General features: G+C 53.0%; 1 protein-coding gene across 1 annotated transcript; it reads left to right on the forward strand.

Moving 5' to 3' along the window:
- Positions 1 to 957: 957 nt before the first annotated feature.
- On the forward strand, positions 958 to 20619 carry FAAH (fatty acid amide hydrolase). The gene is made up of 15 exons (XM_036892899.2): positions 958 to 1392; positions 9162 to 9275; positions 11739 to 11873; positions 12103 to 12236; positions 12316 to 12522; positions 12772 to 12812; positions 13042 to 13166; positions 14040 to 14165; positions 14669 to 14766; positions 15518 to 15617; positions 15917 to 15957; positions 16704 to 16743; positions 17205 to 17313; positions 17808 to 17953; positions 18190 to 20619. The coding sequence occupies exons 1-15, from the start codon at positions 1198 to 1200 to the stop codon at positions 18316 to 18318; spliced, it is 1740 nt and encodes a 579-aa protein (XP_036748794.1). The 5' UTR covers positions 958 to 1197; the 3' UTR covers positions 18319 to 20619.
- The last annotated feature ends 3705 nt before the right edge of the window (positions 20620 to 24324 follow it).

Consider the following 24324-nt stretch of genomic DNA (forward strand, 5'->3'; position numbering starts at 1 on the left):
GAGCAGAGTTATTACTGTCTGTCAAAGAGTATGTTAAGAAACTTACTCTTTAACTAATTGGGTTTTAAAATGCAATTTTATCTTTAATGGAATCCTTCCTGTTTTTACTATGTTGTTTTGGGCTTGCTTGCTAAATTGCCCAGGTTGCAAATCACCTGATTAGGGCTGGAGGAGGAAAAGCAGCACTTGCCTAAAGTCAAAAAATAAGTTGGGCCCCCCAGCAGGCCAAAGCAATTCCCACAATGGATTATCTTGCTTTGTTTTTTCCAGAAGCCCTCTCGGTACTCCATCTAAGCCCACGGTCCCTATCTCGGTACTAGAGAATTGAGGGTACAATTGTCCTCAAAACTGGTGTGGAGACAACAAAGATGGATTTCCAGACACTCCAGTTCCAAAGCCAAGCTTTGAACTTCTGTGCTATCTGGCTTCCCCATGGGCTGTTCAGCCCAAGGGCCCAATATCCAAGGCTCTTTGGGTTTATGCAGCACGATCTCTGCATTTTCACCAAAGCATGTCTTGTTACTCCGTTTTTCCTTCCCAACCAAGGCAAGAGACACGGGGTCCCACAGTTGGGAGCAGCAGGTGAGTGTCCCGAGAGGGACTTCCTGTGCTCATCGCCCAGCTGGCGCCGCTGCAGGGGACAGGTGGGTGCCCTGCGGTGCACGCCCTGAGGAAGGTTTCTCCAAGAGAGCTGCTATTTGCAGGTCCGCGAGCCCGGTCTGTTGCTGCTCCAGGTCCTCTAGGCCGGCTTTCCCTCTAGGCCGGCTTTCCCGCAGGCGGCTCTGGCTGAGCCGCGAATCCCGGGAGGGAGTTGGGGCTCTGCGGTGCGATGGGTGGAGGGCTGGCCGGGCGGCGGCGGCGGCGAACCGCTGCTGCGCTCGTGGTTTCGAGGGCGCCCACGGAAGCACGTGCGTCTCCCGTCCCTCCTGCTCCGCCTGGCCCAGCTCAGGAAGTCTTGGGGAGCGGAGGCAGCCCTGCTGCAGAGCTTGACTTTGACGGTTGCACGCCGTTGGCGGTGGACCGGCTGCCAGACTATCGCGTGCTCCTCGCGGGCCTACAGCGGCGCAGCGCTCCTCCCGCCCCGCCCACTCGGGCGGGTGCGGGATCCTGGGTTGATCCAGGCCGGGTTTTGCGGCGGACTGCCCGCGTGCAGGTCTTGCATCTAGCGCTCTTCGCAGTGGACCGCGGCAGGACACCATGGAGCTGGACGAACTGTGGGCCGCGCTCTCAGGCGCCTCCGGGGCTGCCTTGGTCGGCTGCTTGGTGGTGGCGGCCGTGGCTCTGCGCTGGTCCGGTCGCCGGCCGGCGCGCAGAGCGGTGGCCCGGGCACGCCAGAAGCAGCACGCGGCCCTAGAGACCATGGACAAGGCGGCGCAGCACTTCCGGCTCCAGGTGACCGCAGGGCACGGAGGGCGCTGGGCTGGGGGTACCCCCAGCAGTACTTCCAGCGGCCCTGGAGCGCAGAGGGGCAGGTGGTGGGCTGCGCGGGTGGCAGCCTGCGCAGGTGTGTGGGCAGCAAAGGTTTAACTCTGGGAACCCTTCCTCCTCCTAATGCATTCTGTGCCCTTCGGAGCCAGGTGGTGCCAAAGGGAGGAAGGGAAACGCAAGGGACAGGGCAGGCTGTGGAAGGCTATTAGCGCACACAGCTTTGCTTTGTGCCAGTGAACCTTCGATTGTTAGGACCCTAAACCGCAAGCGTGGGCGCCAATAGGATGCTCGGGTACAGGACTTTGGAATCACAGGTGGGATCACGGAAATTGGAAGCCTACAGTTCAGACCCACTGATTTGTGCGTGAGGATCCCAAGAGGGGGCCAGAGAGGGAGTTGTGCAAGCACACAGGGAGTGTTGTTCAGCAGAGCCAGGCTGGAATGGAAGTCTCCCCAGCTCCTGCCAGCATCTCCACCTGTCAGGCCCCTTCTATGAACAGGATTAGATTCAGCCCTTCCCTGGACAACCCATCAACAAGCTTTTCTCTCTCTGTATAAGTTCATTGTGTAAGTGGGGGCTGCTGAGGGGCTTAGAGAGGGAGGTTTCCCTCAGAGGTATGAGACACTGGACTCGGAAGCCAAAATAGTGGACAAAGTACAAAATAGTTGTTCTGAAGTCCTGAGAGAAGAAAGACTTGCTGTGAGTGTTTGTGGGAGTATGTGTTTGATAGGATTTAGATCTGACAGGTGGGAAGGCATTCCAGGTGATGGGGACTGCAGGACTGGGCAGGGTGGGAGACAGGGAGTCACAGGAAATTGCATTTAGCAGATGCTTAGCTGCAGCAAGTGATTTTTGAGTTAGGGCAGAACTAGAACCTAGATGCTCAGCAAGACTATACAGCCTCATTCCAGTGAAGAGTAGGGTAGAGATATTAGAAAGGGAAACTGGACCTTGGATGCAGGCCCAGGATGGGGCCTTGACTAGGGTGAGGTTTTGGCAGGATGCAATGGTATGAATTTATTCCATACTATGACAGGCCAGAATATGTCATATTTATTTATTGATTTATATAGAAATGTATCTGGTTCCAGCCTCAACTCATTAAGTTGGCTGATGTTTTTAGGGTGCAATCCAAACTGGCCATTTCCTTACTTGAACCCAGGTTCTTCTCTGTCTTGTCCTCTTCCTTTGGTTGAGCTCCTAGTTGTCCTCCTCAGAGGGCCTTACATTGAATTCCCAGCTCAGCCTGGAGGCTCTTGGCTGCTCCTGAGGCCCCAAGCCCTTCTGTGCAGCCAGCTGAGTTCTGCCAGTTTCAAGAGCTGTGTGGGGGCAGCCGCAAAGATCCCTGCCCACAGTTTCTGCCTACGGAACTCTCCTAGTGGCAAGAAACCCACTGGCTGGCAAGGGTGTTAGGTGGTAGAAGGGTGGGGCTCCCTTCACTTCAGCAGCAAGCATCAGCATCTACCCACTTTCCCTCTGGAGCAACTGCCTTCTGATATTTTTAAGAACAGAGTCTTTCAGGGTAGAAGTTTTATCCCTGAAATACATAAATGTGTTTATACACCCTCCCTGGGTCAAGAGGGCCTAGGCTCAGAATACCGATGTTTGGCTCTTGTAGTGAGGATGAAGATAAATCTACTTTCGATTTTCCAATAACGTTGGAGAAGAAATGAACTCCCACTATTTTGAGGAATCATCAAAGGGATGGGTTCTGGATAACAGTGTCTTTGTAGGCCTCAGGACCTAGGAAGTCAGCATTTTAGCTGAGTGCATCCCCAGCCTTGGAAGGAGGGACAAGCTCCTTCTCCCTCCCTGCCCTAAGGCCCTTTGTGCTTGGCTCTGGAGTCACTGGGTGACTCCAGCAAGGGAGGTGATTTTTTTTTTTTTCACTGATTTTTACTTTTTTAATGTGACTTCTGTAAAATGTCAAATTACCCACATGGCTCATATGTGTGACTTGCATTTTATATATATATATATTTTTTTTAATTTTTAAAAATTAAAGTATCATTGATATACAATCTTATGTTGGTTTCAAGCAACACAATGGTTCAATAATTACCCATATTATTAAATCCTCACCTCCTCGAGTGCAGTTACTGTCAATGTAGTAAGATATTACAGAATCATTAACTGTTCTCCCTGCTGTACTACTGTCCCCATGACCAACTTATATTGTGATTGTGAATTATCGTGCCCCTTTATCGCCTTCACCTTCCCCTCCCCCACCCCAGCCTCTCCCCATTAGTAACAACTAGTCCCTTCTCAGTGTCTAAGGGTCTACTGCTGTCTTCTGTTTTGCTTTATTTTTATATTCCACAAATAAGTGAAATCATATGGGATTTGTCTTTCAGGGACGGTGAATTTTGAGGCTGTGTTAGCAGCCTTTTTTCTTTTGGGCTTTTTCAGCCCAGCCCTGAATAGCAATGAGGTGAGCAGGGCCCTGGACAGGCTCTGGGAGAATTACAGCAGCTTGTAGTACAGGTTCCACCTGATAAGAGTCTGGACAAAGGTGAGTTTGGAGCCCAGGTACCTCCAGGTGTTTGAAGGCAATGCTTGAGCAGGGAGACTCAATCCTAAGCACCTCCTAAATCACCCCAAAATGGCCCATCTCTCTCTAGACTCTAGAGCAACTCTAGAGCCAGGTATATTTCTGGTAACTCTTGACCATGTGGGCTTAACCTATAACAATCCTTTGTTTTTTTTCCACCCTCCCCCCAAATACGTTTTAATATACCTTCTACATTGAAGAGAGGACCACTATTAGTAGGATGCTGTGGCTGGAGGAATAGGACTAACACCGGCTCCTGCCTCTGTGCCTTTGCCCTTGCAAAGGTACCCTGAATGCTTTTTTGCCACATCGCTTACAACCCCTTAAGACAAAGTCCTACTGGTCTTCCACATGCCACCTCCTTCAACTGCATCTGACCTGCAGTTCCATCTCTCGGCCTTCTCCAAGCCCACTTTGAACATGACTTTAAAACTAAATGATTCACTGGGTGAATCGAAGGACAGCATGGTTATTGTTGAGACAAATATCAGTGGCCTGCATAATCAAATGGAGGAATATCTTGAAATAGAGCAGAAGTGCTAAAAACTGGGAGGGAAAATAAAAAAGACAATTTAGGATACCTGAAATTAGAACAGTTGTGTTACTGGGCAATCCAAGCTGGGGACATCTCCCTGCATGCTTGGTGAGACCTCAGCCCAGGAGAGGGTTCTTGATTCTGATCAAGAAAGAATTCACAAACAGGTCAGATGAGTGGAGGGAGGGAAGGAATTCATTAGGTTGAGAGTAGTAGTAAATGGCAGCAGCCATGAAGGGCGTAGAGAGCAAGGAAGAGCAGAGAAAGAAGGGAAAGTTCAATGAACTCCAGCTCAGCATAGGGTAGATCTTTTGCCACCTGAAGCCAGGGTCACCTGGTGTCCAGGGTCTGTTTGAATCCGCATGGTGTGGGAATTAAGCCACCCCAGGATTTGGGCGAGCCACAGAACACCTGATGGAATGAGATTATGTTCTGAGAACTTTCCAAAGGCGAAGAGGAGATTTTCGGGCAGGCTTCTAAAGAGCATAATGGTACTTATAGCTGCAGTCCTGTCTGGGTCACCCAGGCAATGGGACCTTGCAAGCCCAAATCAGAGATCTCAGTAGCCCTTCCCTACTTGTCTGAAATAGGACAGAGATTATGAAGACTTGTGCTTACGTCTAGAAAGCTGAACGAAACAGAAAAATGACGAAGACATTTACCACCAGAGGTGGAGGTTGAAGAGTTCTTATCTTTGTCACGGAAAAGAGTTCAAACACAAGTGCAATCAGTGTATGCAAGAAAAAAGTTTATTTGATATAAGACAATAAACAGTCAGACAGGAGTGCGAGCAACCTCCGAGAGGAGGCATGTTTAAGGGCTTGCGATTCTCTCTTTTTTTTTTTTTCTATTAAGGTATGATTGATATACACTTTTATGAAGGTTTCACATGAAAAAACAATGTGGTTACTACATTTACCCATATTATCAAGTCCCCCTCCATACCCCAATGCAGTCACTGTCCATCAGTGCAGCAAGATGCCACAGATACACTATGTGCTTGCTCTGTGCTACACTGTTCTCCCCGTGATCCCCCACACCATGTGTACTAAACATAATACCCCTCAGTCCCCTTCTCCCTCCCTCCCCACCCGCCCTCCCACACCCCTCCCCTTTGGTAACCACTAGTTCCTTCTTGGAGTCTCTGAGTCTGCTGCTATTTGGGATTCTGTCTTTTAAGGATTTCAAGAATGGGGCAAAAGGCAGGGGTAGGGGTGGGTGGAGAGTAGGCTTGATGTGGTCTTATCATGCCTCTTTCCAGTGCAAGACATTATGTCACCAAACATAGTTTTCCCTTTAGATATTCTGTAAGATAATTTAACACAAGAAATTTCTTGATCCTGTTCTTCTCTAAGATAGTGGTTACCCTCAAGCAGTGGGGACATATCATTTAAGACTGCTCGCCCTGCCTTAAGAGAGGGTAGGTTATTGGCTGATACCATAAAATATGTTAGGAATCTTACCTCCTAACTCCCTGGTTTTTAAGATGGAATTTTAGCTTTAAGATGGAGTCCTTCTTGTTCTTGCTATATTGTTTATATCTGGCATTTTTCATCTTAGGCAGGAAAAATAAATCATCTTGCTTGTCCCATGCCCTTGCCCTGCCTCAGTTGGTGACTCAGAAGGAGAAAAACAGAGAGGAGGGGTGATGATTCAGTGACAGCTCTAGTATCTTTCCCTTGAATAAGCGTGCATACAGGGTGGCCACGTTCTTGGTTAAGAAGTTATCTGTACACTTTCCTAAATTCTCCACACAAATGGAATTTCTCCCACAGTCACAGACTGGCCTCCTGGAGGTGCAGACTTAACTTTGGTATCTTGTGAAAAGAGAAGATGTTTCAGCTGATAACCAGTTGAAGACTTAAAAATAGCTGTTAGCAATAGTGTCATTAACTGCCACCACAAAAGAACATAGGAAGGAATTAAAATTTGGGCTGAGGATGGAGAGGAGCATGCTGATAGCTTCTAGCTGAGGTGCACAGGGCTTTGTGGGCACCTTGTAGTGAGGTGGGAAGCGGTGGCGGCCAGGCTGCTGGTGGTATTTATCTTAATGTGGTGGGCTTTCTGGTGATTTTTACTTTCTCTCCATATCGTTAGGCTTTTTTTTTTTTTTACAATGAGCACATATATAAATATAGAATCAGAAAAAATAATAAAGCAATCTTGCTGTTTTCATTGTAAGGTAAAGAACGGCAAGGTATAGTACTGTGTAACTAGGATGATCCCTTTGTGCAAAAATAGACTATACATAAACAATTATATACATTGTGGGCTTTTCATAACCATTACTGTTTTCCTGTAAGGTTTCATCAGAAACTATTAACCGTGGTTTACTTTTCAGAAGAGGAACTGGGCAGGGTGGTGCCAGAGGGTGGGGAGGAACGTTCATTTTTCACTTTGTATACCTTTAAAAAAATTACTTCATGAAGGATTACCTAGTGTATGTAGGGAGAGATCCTGGTCCACTTTTTTCTTCTTTGTAGTAGCTCCCTGTATTATTTTTTAAAAATCCCAGGTAAGTATCCTTTTCACAAATTAAGGGAAGAGTGTGGGGTGTTCCTGGTACTGAGGGGGGTATCCAGGCTGTGTGGTGCATGTGTGCGGAGGGCGCTCAGCTCTGGGGTGTGGTGGGTGGGTATGGGCCGTGTGGCAGTGAGCGGGGCGAGGAGTCTGACAGGACGGCACCCTGGAAGCATCTCCTGGAAGTGCTCTGAGGCCTGTGTTGTGTCTGGATCTTAAGAGCAGAGGCAAGGCCTGATTGGGCTGTGCACTGTCTGGCCTGATGAGAAGGGTGGGTAGGAGGGGCAAGGCTTGGGTGGGGCAGCCAGTTACGTGGCCCCTGGGTGAGAAAGGAGGGAAAGGTTGAGCACCCATGAGGAGCTTGGTAGATGGGACAGAGAGGTGGCTGTTTTCCAGAGCCACTGGGGAGCTTGGTGACGGATGATGTCAGGGAGGGAGAGGAGGGAGTCCAGGATGATTTTTTTCACCTGGATGGATATCTGCACCCTCCCTGAGTGGGTACATGGAGGAGGAGCCCGTGGGAAGTGGGGGAGTAGGGAGCTGAGGGGGTGGATACTGAGAGGTAGACAGCTGTGGGAATAGCCACATGGCCAGTGGGAGCTCAGCTGGGTCAGGCTGGGCGGAGGGTCGGGAGGCCATGGGTTGGATGGAGAGCCTGGGTGGATGCCCCAAGAAGGAATTTTTCCCAGCGTCAGAGGGGAGAAGAGCTGCCCAGAGGAAGCTCAAGAGCCTTGTCTTTCCCCACATCTAGCTCCTTTTCATTTTTTAGATCACAGCTGAAATGTCGCCTCCTTAGGGAGGCCTGAGCATCCCATCTGAGTCAGTCCTCTGTCATTTCCACCTCAGGTCTTCCCGTGATATGTCCATTATATGTTCACTTGTTTATTTCCTTGAAATAAAGGCTCTCTGAAAGCAGGGACTTGTCTGTTTTAACTCAGCACATAGTAGGTGCTCAGAACGTGTTTGTTGACCAACTGAGTAAGTGGGTGACAGAAGTAGCAGAGGGCAGGAGGAAAACCAGAGAGGGTAGTGTCTCCGTGCTCAATAGGGAATTGGAAAGAGCCAATGTGTGGTGTCAGTACCTTTGAATGCCTCAGTGAGACATGGAACAAAATAAAGCACCAACTGTCTGTGAAATTTGGCAACAAGGAGGCCCCTGATGCCCTTGGCAAGAGCAGAGGAGAGTCAGGGTGAGAGGTGGTGGCCATGACTCAGGTCCTCCTCTAGCCGTGTTTACTGATTGGCCCAATACCCTTGAGGAGGAAGCAGGCTAGTGTTTGCAGGCAGGGGCTGACCCCAGAGACTGGGGGCCTTCGAGGCTTGGCAGTCAGGTGTCTGATCAAACATCCCGGCTCATTCAGAGAGCTCTTCTCTGACCACTCTCTACCTTTGTGTTGCCCTTTCACTGCACCAGTTTTATTTTATTTCTCATTGTCTCAAATTCTTATTTGTTTACTTATTATCTGCCCACCTCTGAACCTTGTACCTTGTATAAGCTCCCCAAAACGTGGACATGCCTTTTTTGTTCACTGCTGTTTCCCCATGCCTAGTGTGGTGCTTGGTACAGAGGAGGCACCTAATACATATCTGTGGAATGAATAAAAACATCCTGGCTGTGGCCTCAGCTACCCAGGACAGGGTCTTCTTGTTTTCACCCTCCCCTGCCAGGGGTTAGATGGTTAAGTGCAGGTGGACAGCCAGTGGCCAGCCTGTGCTGAGTGGGCAGAGAACTATAGTTTACCTGTACGGTCCTAAGCAGGGTGCTTCCCCTCTCTGAGCCTCAGTTTCTTTACCTGTGCAAAGGTAATGGTAGTAAGATTAAATCAAAATACAGAGTATACCAGCATGGTGTCTGACATGGTTTGTAATGGTTTAATAATCAGCCTGAGATTGGCCTCTCCCGGGGTACCCCCTCTGATAAGCTTCTAGAAGATATGTCTGCACTGTCCACAGGTGGAAAGGGCCTACCAGGCTGGGCCATGTTTCTGTCTGTCATGGATTGATTGGCCTGTGACTGAGCATCTGCTTGAGCAGGTGTGGGGACTTCAGGGCGATGGCTGCACGTGTCTGCTGTAGGCATGTGGGGCCTGCGGGAAGTGAGGGACTGATCTGGGGTGTCCCCCCAGAACCCTGACCTGGACTCGGAGGCGCTGCTGGCCCTGCCCCTGTCTCAACTGGTGCAGAAATTACACCAGGGGGAGCTGTCCCCTGAGGCTGTGCTCTCAACCTACGTGGGAAAGGTAAGAGCCCTGTGATCCTCTGGCTCCTTCCTCCTCCCTCTTTCTGCACAGGCTATGGGGAAAACCTGGCCTGGAGTTGGTCCCTCTGAAGGCCACAGTGGGACAACAGTGCCAAGGGCTGCCAGGTGGGGAAGGAGCCAGAGCTGCGTGTGTGTATCTGCGCGCGCGCGCGTGTGTGTGTGTGTGTGTGTGTGTGAGAGAGAGAGAGAGGAAGAGGGAGAGGGGATGAGACTGACTGTATGTCTGTGGAGGGGGGACACTGGGCCTGCTGTCTTAGCTAGAAACCTGGCTTTCAGCCCAGACTTCCTTCTCCCTCCCACCCCACGCCATCGGACACCAAGTCTAGTCTGTTCCCTTCCTTTAAGCTCTCTCCAGTCCACCCTCTTGTCCCCATCCCCCTGCAGCCACCTGGGCCTCCACCACCATCTCCCTCATGACCAGGTGCCAGCCTCCTGGCCAGCTGCCCTCTCAGGTCTCCAGTTCTTGAGGCTCTGATCGTCTCCTCAGATTTCAGGGTCCTGTTTGGCCAAGGCCTGGAACTTGAGCATCAGCACCTCAGCTCTGGCGGTTCCCTGGGGCCCAGGGCCTGCCATGCTCTGCACGGCTTGTGCAGGTTCCCTTACCCTGGAAGGCTCCCCTCCCTCTTCTTCGCCTGCTCAGGGTAGCTGGCTCCCTTGGCTGAGCCTTCAGAGCTCAGAGGGGTTCCCCTTTTCCAGGAAGCCCCTCTGATGCTCTTCCCTGCCAGGCCTAAGGTAGAGTTTCGTCTTCAGGGCTTACTTTCTAACAGCACATTTCTCACTGCAAAACAAGGCTTGCTTATCTTTCTCCCTCCCATATCAGATGTGGTCTTTGTGTGGACAGTGCTTGTATTATTTGTCTTTACACCCTAGCTCTGAACATTCTGTTTCTCTTTTCTTTTTAATTAATTAATTTTTTCATTTTAGCTGAAGTATAATTCACATATAATGTCATATTAGTTTCAGGAGTACAACATAGTGATTTGTCAATTATATACATTGTGACGTGCTCACGGAATAGACGTAGTTACCCTCTGTCACTGTTCCAAGTTATTACAATGTTATTGACTACATTCCCCATGTTGTATTTCCATCCCTGTAACTAATTTATTTTATAACTGGAAATTTGTATCTCATAAGCCCTTCACCTATTTCACCCATCCTCCTACCTCCTGCCTTCTGGCAACCACTAGTTTGTTGCCTGTGTTTACGAGTCTGTGTTTTTCTGTTTGTTCAGTTGGAACACTGTGTCTTTCATATAATAAGTGCTTAAGAAATATGTTTGAAATGAAATGAAAGGAAGAATTGTGCATTTTGAATGTTTCTTGTCGTGATTTCTTGAGAGTGTGTGATAGTGTGACCACTGAGCAGGTGGACGTGAGTGTGAGGGTGGCTGATGTGTGTGCCTGATAGTGGTGTGAGCAACTGAAGCTGGTGGGGGAGAGAGACCGACTGTGGAGAAGGGACTGGCAGCCCCTGGGCTGGGCGCACTAAAGAAGACAAGACAGTCTCATCAGATGCTGTGTTGCTCTTTCTAGGTCCCTGAAAAGTTCCTGCCCTTCCTAATCAGCCCCAGGAAAACATTCTGGGTACAGATTGGCCTCTCCGCTTCCTGCCTTGGGTAGCTGGAGACAGAGCTCATGTGCCTGAGTGTGGCAACAGGGCCCACACCCATTTTTCCGTGGTGCTTCACAGGAACAGGGTGTTTGTGGAAGCCATGCCTGGCCCACCCTCCCCTTTCCATCTTGCAGGATGCTGGGGGCATGGCAGACAGCCACTGTTAGTCAAGTTATTCTTTTTAGCCCAGCTCCCACCCTGCTTACTCTGGTATCAGTCAGTCACTCCTCCACGTGACTTCATGATCAGATTCAGGAGCTCCTGGGAGAGGGGAGGCTTGGCTGCATCAGGCGTGGGCCAGGTGTGGGGCAGGAGAGAGCAGGCTAGGCTCTGGGAGGCTGGAGTCTGGTCTCATCCTGCTCTGTGCCGACTGCTGACTCCCTCCCTGTGTGACCCGAGATGGGGATCTGTCCCTGTCTGGTTCCTGCCTGCCTTGCTGGCCAAGTTCACAGCTTGGAGGAGGAGGTAGAGTGGCCACGGGTCATTCTCCAAGCCCATCCCCTCTGGGGGTCATCTGAGGTCAGTATCTTGCTCTTTTAAGTGTCCTGGCCCTAGGATTACCCTCTCTTCCATCTTGAGGCTGAAGGCCAGAGGCAGCCAGGGTGCGGCTGGGTCAGATGTCCCCGATGAGATGGGTTCTGGGTCCGAGGCTATTCTCTGTGCTCTTGGCTCTGGACCATGTAGCTGGTTACCCTTCCCTGGGTGTACTTTATTTGTGATACATCCCTGGGTATACTTTAAAAGGCCAATGTTATGTATATTCTACCACAGTTTAAAAAAGAAAAGGCCCAACTTCCCCATGCTCTGTGTCCATTTCTGCCTTGCCCAGGCATGGGAGGTGAACAAAAGAACCAACTGTGTGACCACCTACCTGGCCGACTGTGAAACTCAGCTGTCCCAGGCACCCAGACAGGGCCTGCTCTATGGTGTCCCTGTGAGCCTTAAGGAGTGCTTCAGCTGCAAGGTATGCCCTGCCTTGGCATCGGGCCTCAGCATCTGTCCCTCCCCTCTACCCAGCCCGGTCTGTGTCTGGGTCACCCTGGGCCTTCAGAGAGGTGTCAGGTCCAGAGGCCTGAGAGGATACGGTGGGTATGCCTGGCCTTGGCCTGTGAGATGGGGGTGGTGTGGCCCTGTGCTGCTAAGGGACTCTGACTCATTGGGCACATCCCTTGTGGCACCTTTCCCTCCTCTAGGGTCAGGATTCAACACTGGGCTTGAGCCAGAACCAAGGGATACCAGCAGAATGTGACAGCGTGGTGGTGCAGGTGCTGAAGCTGCAGGGTGCTGTGCCCTTCGTGCACACCAACATCCCCCAGTCCATGTTCAGGTTGGGTCTGGGGTGCGGGATGGGGGCAGGGGCACTGGTATCAGTGTGACGTGGGCTCACCCATTCCTGCTCCCTCCAGCTATGACTGCAGTAACCCACTCTTCGGCCAGACCATGAACCCATGGAAGTCCTCCAAGAGTCCAGGTGGCTCCTCAGGGGGCGAGGGGGCCCTCATTGGGGCTGGAGGCTCCCCCCTGGGCTTAGGCTCCGACATCGGAGGCAGCATCCGCTTTCCCTCTGCCTTCTGTGGCATCTGTGGCCTCAAGCCAACGGGGAACCGCCTCAGGTACAGTGTATATGGTGGTTAGAGGGAGCTTCTGGGCCTCTTGCTGTGTGACCTGGGCCTAGCTTCTAACCTCTCTGGGCTCCAGGTGGGGATTGCCTCATTGGGGTTTTACTGGGAGGGAGTGTCACAGCACCGCTGCCCCTGGTTCCTGGTTTTTAAAGTGGTGAGGGTTCTGAACTGCTCTCTGGGTGTGGGGTTGGGCAGAGAGTGGCCATTTCCTGCTTCCAACATCCTCTGTTTCTTCTCCAGCAAGAGTGGCCTGAAGGGTTGTGTCCATGGACAGGTGGCAGGTGAGGTCTGTGGTTCCCTCAGGGCTCTGGAGGAGTGGCAGGTGGGGGAGTTTCTACCTGATCCACCTCTGCCCCAGCCTCTTGGGAACTGGCTCCCAGGCTACTCCAGGTCTGATTTCCTGTCTCCTGTCTGCTCACACTCCTGGGCCGCGGCCAGCCTTTGCTTGGACCCAGCGCCAGCGCCACGGGGGCTGGGTGATCTCTCTTCCCTCCCCTCCTCTCCCTACAGTACAGCTCTCAGTTGGCCCCATGGCCCGGGACGTGGAGAGCCTGGCACTGTGCCTGCGAGCGCTGCTGTGTGAGGACATGTTCCGCTTAGACCCCACTGTGCCCCCACTGCCCTTCAATGAGGAGGTGAGCAGGGGTGGTGGGGGAAGACATGGGGTGGGTAGGCTTGTCACGGTGCTCCGGGCCCTAGAGCAGCCCCCAGGCAGTGTGGGCAGGCCTTGGAGGCCCCACCTCCTGAAAACCGACCTCCCACCCACCCTACCTGCGGCCAGCGTCAGCTGCTGCTCCGCAGAAGGCCACCAGGTGGAGCCCTTGCCTGCATGTGGCAGTCCTGAGGCTTCAAACGCTTCCAGGAGCCTCTGCTAAAGGAAGGCCCCACCTTCTGGTCCCAGACTGTGCCACTGGCACTGAGAAACAGGAGTCTCTTTCAAGCCCTAAACTTGAGGAAGAGCCCAGTGTTTCTTGGCAGGTGGGAGATCTGGGCAGGGTGGAGTGAGGTCCCCCTTCTCAGCAGAGGATGGTCTAACAACCCAGTGGTTCTTGAAGCCCTGAGAAGGAGCAGAGGAGGAGAGGAGGTCTCAGTTCTGAAGTCTGGAACAGTTTATCATGGGATGCAGGACCTGCATTCTTGAAACAGGCATTGGAGGGCCTTGGCTCAGGAGATGGGGTTCCGGACCTAGCCTTGTCACGCTGCATCGGGTGGCCTTGGGCAAGTCTCAGCCCTACTCTGGGCCTGTGTGCCCATCTAGACCTGAAGTCTCCATTTCATTATATGGCCATGCTTGCTTGCTCTGCCCCACCTGCTGAGTCTCTGTGGAGGTGTTTTTGTGGAAGGGCCAAGGGCAGAAGGAGCTGGCATCAGTGGCACTCAGTTTGCAGTGCATCCAGGCTGCAGCCTCACAGCTGTGTCTGAGGCTGAGTAGCTTCTCTGATCTCTGGGAGGCCTGCCTCTGGCCACCCTCTCCTGACCTGATTCTGACTCCTGTGTTTTGCCCCCAGGTCTACACAAGCTCTCAACCCCTGCGTGTGGGGTATTATGAGACCGACAACTATACCATGCCCACCCCAGCCATGAAGCGGGCCCTGCTGGAGACCAAGAAGAGCTTAGAGGCCGCTGGCCATACGGTACGGCTGCGGGAGCCCAGAAGTCCTGGCACGGCCCCTCCGTCAGGCAGGGAAGCCTTGCTGGTATCTGCAGCGGCCACCTCTCCCTGGCATGCTGGTACCCTGATGTTGTGTAGCTGGTCCCTGTGGGAGCAGTATATAGGGGGCTGATCAGGAGTACTGGGTAAGTGATTGATGATGAACTCGGTCCCAGGCTGAGGATGTTTGGGTGCCACATTGGGAGGGCCTCGTCACCCATGGACCATGGTGCACAGCTGCCCAGAGCTTCCCGGGGCCCTGAGAGGGCAGGCCACCGGGTTTTGGTCTGCTCATCTGAGACAAGTTCGTGTGGCTCCATATTTCTCTCATGATGTGCATTGTTAAGGCAGTCTTCTCTGGTCAACAAGGCTGCCTTTGTGGCTCCAGTGAGGGTCTAGTCCGTCCTCAGGCCACCTGGGTAGCACAGGGGATGTGGAAGCCAAGGGTTTCTAGCAGTGGAGCCTTATACCCCTCAATCCCTGCAGCTGGTTCCCTTCCTGCCATGCAACATATCCCATGCTGTGGAGATCCTGTCAGCAGGTGGGCTGTTCAGCGATGGCGGCCACAGCCTCCTACAGAACTTGTGAGTGATGTTGGGCTTTGGGTCTGTGGTGTGGTAGGATCAGGGGCTCCTCCTCACTGTGGCCCTAGGAATGAGGCCCCAGGATCAGCTGCCTGAGACCTTTCCCTGGGAACTAGAGCCAGAGGCAGCCTCAGAGACAAGTGTCACGGTGGCCCACTCTGGATTGCCCCACTTATGCCTCCAGCCTGGCATCAGCATCAGTGAGGGTGCCCTCAGCGTCAAGCCCTTGCCAGGGACATGCTGCCCTCACTGAGTCCTTTTTTTTGAAAATGAAACATAGTTGATATGCAGTACTATATTGGCTTCAGGTGTACAATATAGTGATCTGACAATTACATACATTATGAAATGCTCAGCTCGGTAAGTGTAATTACCACGGGTCGCCACACGAAACTATTGCAGTATTATGGACTATATCCCCAGGCTGTACTTTCATCCCTGTGACTAATTTGTTGCACTGAGTCCTTATTTCTCTGAGCTGAGTTTTCCAGGGAGGGAGACACGGAGTTCTGCCTTGGGGAGCCTCCGTGGATGTGGGGTGGAGCCCAGGCATCCTGAAGGACCAGCAGAAAGAAGCCACATGTTTGAGAGGAGGCAGATGAAGGGGTGGGAGACCAGTGGTTAGCGGAGTCTGGTGAAGAGGGAGGGGGACAGGACCACTGAATAGATGACTGGGGGATTGCAGTGAGTGGGAGTAAGTCAGCAGGGATTCCTGGGAGGAGAGTGCTGGACCGGACCCTTTGTCTCCCAGCAAAGGTGATTTCACGGACCCCTGCTTGGGGGACCTGGTCTCAGTTTTGAAGCTGCCCTGGTGGTTTAAACGACTGCTGGCTTTCCTGCTGAAGCCTCTGGTGAGGACCAAAGGGGGAAGGGCTGGGGCGGGCTGGGAGGGAGCCGCGGGGGCTCTTCCCCCTTCCCGTAACCTCTCTCCGTTTGAGAAGGCTTGGCCTCCTCTCCTCTCTGATCCCCACCCAGACTCCTCTCCTTTCCTTCTGCTCTGCAATCTTCAGCCAGCCTGCATGCTGAATAGGGTGCTAACCTGGGACCTAGGGGGGAGGGACAGAGGGAGGAGGCGTGGGTGGCTTGGCCTGAAGAAGATCGTTGCCAGCACTTGGGCCCAGAGCTGAGTCGCTGACTCTCTGTCTTGCAGCTCCCAAGGTTGGCAGCCTTTCTCACCAGCATAAAGCCTCGGTAAGAATATTTCCCACATCCAGATGTCTGCTCCCATTCCCACCCCAATCCTTCCCTTGACCTGGGTTTAAGTGTTTTCTGACAGAAAGAGACTAGGGAAGAAGCTTCTGAGGCTAGAGGTGGCCCAGCCAGGGCGGCAGCCTCTGTGGCCTTCAGATGGGGCCTTAACGTTGTCCGAGCAGGGTCTAGGTCTGGCCGGAGAACAGGGTCTGAGGGAGATAATGAGATGGGAGAGGCTGGAGAGGAGAAGATGGACCTGGCTGGGCACGGGGAGGAAGAGTCAGGGGACAGAGGGACTCTGGGGAGCCCACGAGAGACGCTGCCCTTGGAGATCTGAGCTGAACGGAGATGCCCTGGGTCCTTCCTGAGTGGGGAAAACAAGGCATGAACAGCACCGTTTCAGGCCCTGGCGTCCTCTGGGCTTGCTCCTTTTCTTATCACCAGTCATGCAGGGCCTTTTAAAGCTCTGGTTCTCTTGTGTCCTAAGGGTAACTAGGAATCGGGCCTGTTCTGGTCATGGCTCTGCTGTGGAGTCACAGCCTGAGCCCCTCCTGGGGCCTGATTTTCTCAATGGGACATGAACTCAGGGATTTGAACTTTGGCCCCATACTACTTCCCTCTCAGAGCCCCCATAGAGTTGAGAAGGGTCCAAGGAGGAATGGAATCTGGGGGTGTAGAGTGGGGTCGGATGTTGCTGGTCCTGTGACTGTGACCATCATGGCTGCTGACCTCACTCCTTTACCCAGGTCAGCTGGAAAGCTCTGGGAACTGCAGCACGAAATTGAGGTGAGAGGCCAGGCCCCTGGATGAGAGTAGGTGGATGGGGTGGAGTTGGACAGGGCCCCTTCCAGTGGTGTCTCCTGGCCATTGGTCCCATTCATTCCTCTTTCCCCTTCCTGGACGGGGCCACTTGAGCCCTGCTTCCAGCCCTCACTGGCGGGATGCTTGTGCTTGGTGGCTGGGTGAGCCTAGGGCTCTGGTTCTGGAAGCTCTTCATCCCTCTGGTGTGCCTGTGGCCAGGAACTACATGGTCCTACCCTGTCAGGAAGAATAGGGTCTACAGTTCATGTCAGAGGTGGAACAGCCAGTGCCCCCCAAAAGCAGTCAGGCCTTTTGCTTGGAGATCCTCCACCCCATTGTGGTGCAGTTTGGATCCTGGGGCAGATGCTGAGGAGGGAGCCAGTCCAGCCAGAGCCCCTGCCCTGGAGAGTCCTTGTGATGGGTTGGGGTGCTGGTGTCCTCCACAGCTGTACCGCAACTCCGTGATCGCCCAGTGGAGAGCACTGGACCTGGATGTGCTGCTCACCCCCATGCTGGGCCCTGCTATGGACTTGAACACCCCAGGCAGGGCCACAGGTGAGGCCTGCTGCCCCAGCACACTCCTGACGCTCCCACCTGTCTCATCTCTGCTCTGAGTTCAGTCCTGTGTCCAGAGGGGCTGCTGGGAAGGAGAAGAAGAGGTGCCCTGGGTAGGGGCTGCACCCTGGAGGAGGACCCTGCCATTTGGGGTCACTGGCTGGCTGGAGAGGTGGGAGTCCTGGGGGATGCCCTAGGAGGGAGTGAGCTCCCTGTCATTAATGCTATCCCAGTTGGAGATCTGAGTTAGCGCCTGTGGTTTGGGAGGGGGACAGTGTTTGCCGTCCAGGTGAGATTTAGATAAGCCAAGAAAATAGCAACATTCCAGGTGGGGGAAGCTACATGGGCAAAGGCCCTCAGATCTCAGCCCTGGGACAGCTTCTCCCTGCCTGTGGAGGTATGGTGCCATCTCGCAGGGGAGAATACTGAGGCTGGAAAGGACAGCTGGCCCGGAGGCCTGCCAGCCTGCTGCAGCCATCTATGCTCTGTCTCAGGGGCTGTCAGCTACACTGTGCTCTACAACTGCCTGGACTTCCCAGCTGGGGTGGTACCTGTCACCACAGTGACTGCCGAGGACGAGGCCCAGATGGAACATTACAGGGGCTACTTCGGGGATATGTGGGACAAGGTGCTGCAGAAGGTAAGGCCATGGGGCCTGGCTTACCCCCTACCTGGACCTCCCTCCCCCTGGACTCAAGCCTGCACCCCAGCTCTCGCTGCCATGAGGGCAACAGCATGAGCAGGATCCTTGCCCATCTTCCTTAACACAAGAGCCCTAAAGGCTGAGGCCTAGCCCTTGCCCCTCCTCTCCAGCCGTGGTGCTTCCTGGGCTCAGTGGGGTCCTGCCTCCCATCCTGATGCCTGTGTCCCCTGCAGGCCATGAGGAAGAGCGTGGGGCTGCCTGTGGCCGTGCAGTGCGTGGCCCTTCCCTGGCAGGAAGAGTTGTGTCTGCGGTTCATGCGGGAGGTGGAGCGACTGATGACCTCTGAGAAACAGCCATCCTGACTGCTGCCTGGCTCCGGAGGACCTAAGACCCACTTGTCAGGGCACAGCTGCCACCTGGAGAGGAAATGTTCAGCCCAGACAAGAGGCTTCCATGTCCCCCTCCCCTGGCCTCCTATAAGAACTGCAGACCCCTAGAATCTGGACCTTACTCCCCGCTCTCCCCTCTCTGCCCTGACCCTCCATGTGGCAGCCAGTGGGTGTGGCATGGGCAAAGGCCCACTAACAGCCAAGAAAGTTTCCTAGTCTGTATACTTTCTAGCTGTCCTTGCTGGGCCCAGGCTGGGAGTTGGAGACTTGACCTTCTAAAGCCCCACTTCAGCCATGTCAGCCTCTTGCTCTGAAGCCTCCCCTGGTTCCCATCACCCACAGGATGCAGTCCCAGCTGGGCTCAGTGCAGCCCCAGCTCTCACCTCCTAGTCCCCTCACCAAGACTAGCCCCTACTTGGCTGGACGTTGCCCTTTCTCTTCCTTTCTTTGCTCTTCCCTCTGTCGAGGATGCCCTTTCTGCCACCCTCCCATTAAATCCTTTGAGGCCCAGCTCAGATCCCTCTCTCCAGAAAGCCTTCCCTCCTTCCTTTGAGCCCCCGAGTAGGTGGGCTGTTGCCTCCCAGTCTGCCCTGTGGTGACTTTGCGTCCCTTAGCACACTGGGTGTCCTCGACAGCAGGGATGTGTTGCCACATCTTTATCTTCAGTGGCCAGCACAGGGCTGGGCACAGGGCAGCAGGGAGTATGGAGTGATGGACCTGAGCTAGAGCTGCTGGGGAGAGGAGCCCACAGGCCTGGGAGGCATGCCCGGTAGAGAGGCAATCTGTTAGAGAGTGCTCAAAGGTCCAGATGGTTCTGGCAGAGTCTAGAAGGGTCCCAGAGGCAGAGATAGGCAATGAGAACATCCCAGGGAAAAGGAACCATACTCCTAAAGACCAGGGTGAACGGTAGATGGAGGTCTTGAATGGGCGCAGGAGAAGCAGCAGACGTGTAGGTGGGGCCAGTTCAGGAACCTGGGTCCTCTCAAGGGCAACGGGGATCTCTTGAAGGATCACAAAGGTACAGCAAGGAGAGTAGACTAGAGGCATAGAGCCTGGAGAGGGATAAAGGGGCTGCTCCATAATCCTAATCTAGGGAAGGGGGCCTGAGACCTGAGCTAAGGCAGTGGCCCATGGGTAGGGAGAGGGAGGTTTGGGGGCTGACAGTTGGAATGGAAGTGAGCTGTCTCAGCTCAGAGTCCCACCTCTACCCTCTTGAGTCTGCCAGCTCACCTCTTACTGGGCTGTGTTGCCTGGCGCAGGGAAGGGTGGCTAGTCTGTGGCAGGCTCTAAGGCTTCTTGGCTCTGCTTAGCTGAGCCCCGAGCTCCCACCCTGGCCCCAGTCCCAACCCCTTTGCTTGCTGTGCAGCATATTCTTGAGCTGGAGCCCTTGGCCAGGGCAGGACCATGGCTTCACTGGGCCTACTCAGGTTCTTTCCAGGGCAAGCTGCCTTCCCTAGGCTTTTCTCCACCCTCACGTGCATGTCTTCCTCAGAGGCTTTCTCTAGGTTGGGTGCCCCACAGAACCTGTGCTTTCCACTGATGGTGTCCCTGCCTTGGTGGGGCCAGTCTCAGGGCAGACACGAGGCCACACACCTCATGGCTGGCTACAGGGCCCAACCCACAGGAACACCTACACTAGGGTTACCGGGTAGTTGCTGGACATTGCCCCAATTCTTGGTAACTGCGGTGTTATTTTGCCCCTTACTGTTCCATAAACCACCTGTTATCTGCCCCAGCCACCAGCTCCCCCTCCATTTCTCCCATTGGTTACAGATACCCTTGTGCTTCGAGACTTGGGGCTGCAGTGAGGGCACACTCCTTCATTCCTTCCCTGGCTCACTGACTAGCCCTTGGGGCCCCAGCCTGGCCACACCCAGCGCTGTGCTGAGCAGTGCCAGAGCCCAGCCAAGCCTGGCCCCCATCCTGAGGCTCCTGGGCTTGATGGGGTGGTGAACCCTGACACAAACACATCTGCTGCCCAGGTGTGTAGGCACGGGGCCCAGGTGCTGCTGAGGCAGGAGCGGGCAGCAGGCACTGCGGCAAGTGAGTGTCCGCTGCATTCCATCACCACCACACTCCAGGCCAAGCACCTGCCTTGCACCTGGACACTGCAGGAACCTCCCTGGGCCCCCTGCTTCCACCCTCACCTGTCCTCTGGTCCATTTTCTATACAGTAGCCAGAGTGATTCTTTAAAACAGTCACTTCTCTCCTAAGACCTTCCAATGGTTTCCCATCCCATCAAAAATAAAAAGCAGTCTCCTTGTGGCTTACAAGGCTCTATGTGACATGGCTCGTGTTCACCTCTCCAGCCTCATCCTGCGGGTGTCTTATTCCTGGTGCTCCAACCACAAAAGTGCTCTTTGGTTTCTTGATTGTCTCAAACTGGTCCCTGCTTCAGTTTTGTGGTAGCTGTCCCCTCTGCTTCTGACACTCAGCTCCAGTGTCATCTTCCCTGATCAGCATCCCCTGACACTGTCTAGCATGTCACCCTTTTACTTTATAGCATTAACACTACCTGGAGTCATGGTTTTTTTTGTCTCCTCTACTCAAAGGCTTCCTGAAAGCTGTACTTTCTCTTGTTCATGACTATATTCTTGGCATATGGAATCCTGCTTATAAGGTGTTCAATTAATTCAGTGAATATTAAGGGAGCCTCTTCTAGGGGCCGGGCACTGGGTGGGTGCTGGGACTGCAGAGATAAATGAGACAGGCTAGGTTGACCTCTCGGAGCTTACATTCTGGAGGGCCTGTGTTGAGTGAAGGAGGAGAGGGTACAGGTGGGTGTGCTAGTGAAGCCCCTAAATATGTGATGCATGGAGTGGTAGCTGACTTGATGGGAAAAGGGGAAGGGCATTCTGAATAACATTTACCAAGCACCCCCTATGAACCATCAACCTTCAAGGCACTTTATAGTTATGTCATTTAATCTTATTAACCCCGTTGTAGGCATTTTTGTCCTCATTTTACAGAAAGTTTCCACAGCTACAATAGGGGGATTAGAATAAAAACCTGGGTCAGTCTATGTCAGAGTCCCAGCAGTGAGCTCTTCCTGGTGTCTCATGTTGCTGAGGCACAAAGGAGTCACCACACAAGCCAGCCCCTCCTCTTCACAGTCTACCAGCCCCGTGGCCTCAAGACCCTCTAAGTCACATGGCTACTGCCCATTCTCAGCCTCTCCCCCTCCCCCAGGCTCACTGCCGCTGCTTGCCTGGCCTCCCCTGCCTCCAGACTGATCTTCTCCGATTGTCCTTCATATAGAAGTTGAGTGACTTGTAAGTGCAAATCTGATCATGCCTAAGGCCTCTATCGCTTTTGTGCTCAGTACAGACTCCTGGCTGTGATCAGAGCCTCACAGCCATGCTTGATCAGACTGTACTGCCGACCACTCTGGTATCCCTGCTTCCCGAGCACCCACATCCTGGACCTGTGGCCCTCAGGCAGGGACAGTGTACACCTCCCACCCCCAGGCCCTTTGCTCGTTTCCTGTTCTGCCTGGAATGCCCTTCCTCATACCTCTATCTAGTTTACAGTTGTCAGGCTGTGTTGAAAGGGCTCCTTGGTGCTTCTGTTCAGGCTCAAAAGCAGGGACTATGTCTTCACAATAGAGTCCAACAGCTATTAGGCTGTGGAGTTGACAATCCATTATCTCTCATGGGAAAAAACGGGGCATTATTGCTTCTACTGTATAGGTGGGGAAACAGGTTCAGAGATGGTTGCTGATTTTTTCTAAGCCAAAGACTTGAACCCACCTGCCCAACTCCCAACCTAGTATACATTCCTGGTTTGCACTATCACTCCAAGAACAGGCACTGAACACTTCTCCAGGTGCCAGGTTCTGTGCTAGGTGACCACAAACACTGGAGACAGAAGCACTGTCCATGCACTGGGCTCCTTTGCTCGTGTCTATTTGCAGGAGGTGTCATGTCCCTGTCCACCCTCCCTTTCCCTCCCTGGGGTTGTGATGTTGGAGTTTAAGACTCACAAGTGGACCTGCCATCGCTCCTGTTAGACACTCCTTAGGGTCATCCCAGGGCTCCAGCCCATTGAGAGCCTTTGGGATCCCGGCTCGGCTGCCCATCCTTGTGCTCTGCCTCCCAGCTTGTCCATCCACAGGTCTGAGCACTAGACCTCTCTAACTTCATCCAGGTCACCAATGAAAACATTGATCAGATCAGGGCCAAGGAAAGCCCCTGGGACGTGTCACCGCGGGCCACCTGCCAAGGCAACCCGCCCCACCGCACCCTAAAGAGAGCCGCACCACCGAGCCCAGAGCCTCCCAAGCAGCCTTGGCCGGGCCCTTTTGGGTCCCCCCCCCCCCGACAGGTTGGGAGTGGCAGCCCTGAGTGCCTTTCCTTAGGCAGGTAAGGGTACTTGGGGTCAGCGCTGCAGCACCCAGCACAGTGCCTGGTACTCTGGCTACTCAGCAAAGGCTTGTTGAATGGAGGAGTAGGTGACTTCTTCCCAGGGAACCCATTTTACTCCCCCACTGCCCCGCCTTAGTTCCTTCTCTTGTCCCCAGTAGGAAACCTCCCAGTCAGTCCTGCTTTCAGCCCTTTTCACATTTATCTTATCTACCGCCATGATCCTGGTAAGAGCCCAGTAAGCAAATAACTCCCAGTCTATATTCAACCTGTAGCTTTCTGCTGGTGAGCAAGTCCTCATCCATCCACTTTCCCCATCTCCCTACCCCTCCATTCCTCCACCCCCTCCGTTAAATATATTGAATTCCTTCCACAGGGAAGGTAGAATTATAAATATAATTATATATTATAAAATTATGAATTATAAAAATGACAAATTATATTAAATTTATTAAATACATAAATATATTAAGCTATATTAAATATATTGAATACCTCATTCTGGGTAGCCAATCAGAAATAGTTCTTACCTAAATAGAGCTTTCATTCTACTAGCAAACAGATACCAAGTGGATAATCGCACAAAAACACTAGAAGCGCAATAAAGCAGAGCGCTGCTCTATTTTATGAGTAAGCCAAGTGGGACCCTATCCAGCCTGCTCTGTGTGTGTCAGGGAATGCTTCCTGGAGGAAGTGACTTCTAAGCCAAGAACTGCATTGTCACAGAAGACAAGAAACGAGTGTTTTTCAAGGAAAGTGGAAACAATGACTTCAAACGTTGGTGACTTCAAAGAGACCGTTGAGATGATCTGGGTATAAAACGGACTGGACTGGGTGGAGGAGTGAGAGGGAAGTGAAGAGAGCAAGTGTAGGTCACTGGAGAAGCTTGGCTGGAGACGGAGGGAAGATATAAGGGTAGTAGCTATGAAGGATGTGGATCTGAGAGGAACTTTTTTTTAATGTGGGAGAGACTTAAGCATGTTAATAGCTGCTAGGAAGGAGCCAGCAGAGATACATAGAGGTAAATATAGTGCCTCTAGACGGGAGGGCTCAACCCGTCTATCATTCCTCCATTTAAGAAATACTATTAAGCACCTGCCATGTGACAGGCATTTTGAAAAAGGTGGACAAGTTCCTTGCTTTTATGAAATTTATTTTCTAGGAAGGGAGGCACAAAGGCTTGGGAGAGCTGGGAGAGCCAGGGTTCAGTGAAGTGGGGACCATCAGAGAGAAGGATGGACATGGGGAGTCTGCTGACCAGGTGGCATGGTTCCAGAGGCCCCTTGGAGATGACATAGAGTGTTAGAGGGCGGATGGCCTTGGGGTTACCCTCTAGGTCTGAGCAACAGGTCAGCCGTCGACTGCACCCGGCCCTGGGTGGCCCGCAGGTGCTCAGACTCACCATTACCAGCCACAAGCCCATCTCGCCCCCACCAACCCTGCTGCTCGCTTCCCAGTCTCGAAGGCAGAGCCACCATTCTCCTGGCACGATGACTGGCAGCCTCAGTTGTGACAGGCTGCTCCTTTCTCCCCCTCTGAGACAGAGGAAACATCCAAGAAGATTGGAAGGGCTCTGAGATGAAGTCCCTCCTACTCTACTGCTTCAAGCGCCTCCCT

Source organism: Manis pentadactyla, chromosome 4 (genome assembly GCF_030020395.1).
Source record: "Manis pentadactyla isolate mManPen7 chromosome 4, mManPen7.hap1, whole genome shotgun sequence".
Classification (NCBI taxonomy): Eukaryota; Metazoa; Chordata; class Mammalia; order Pholidota; family Manidae; genus Manis; species Manis pentadactyla.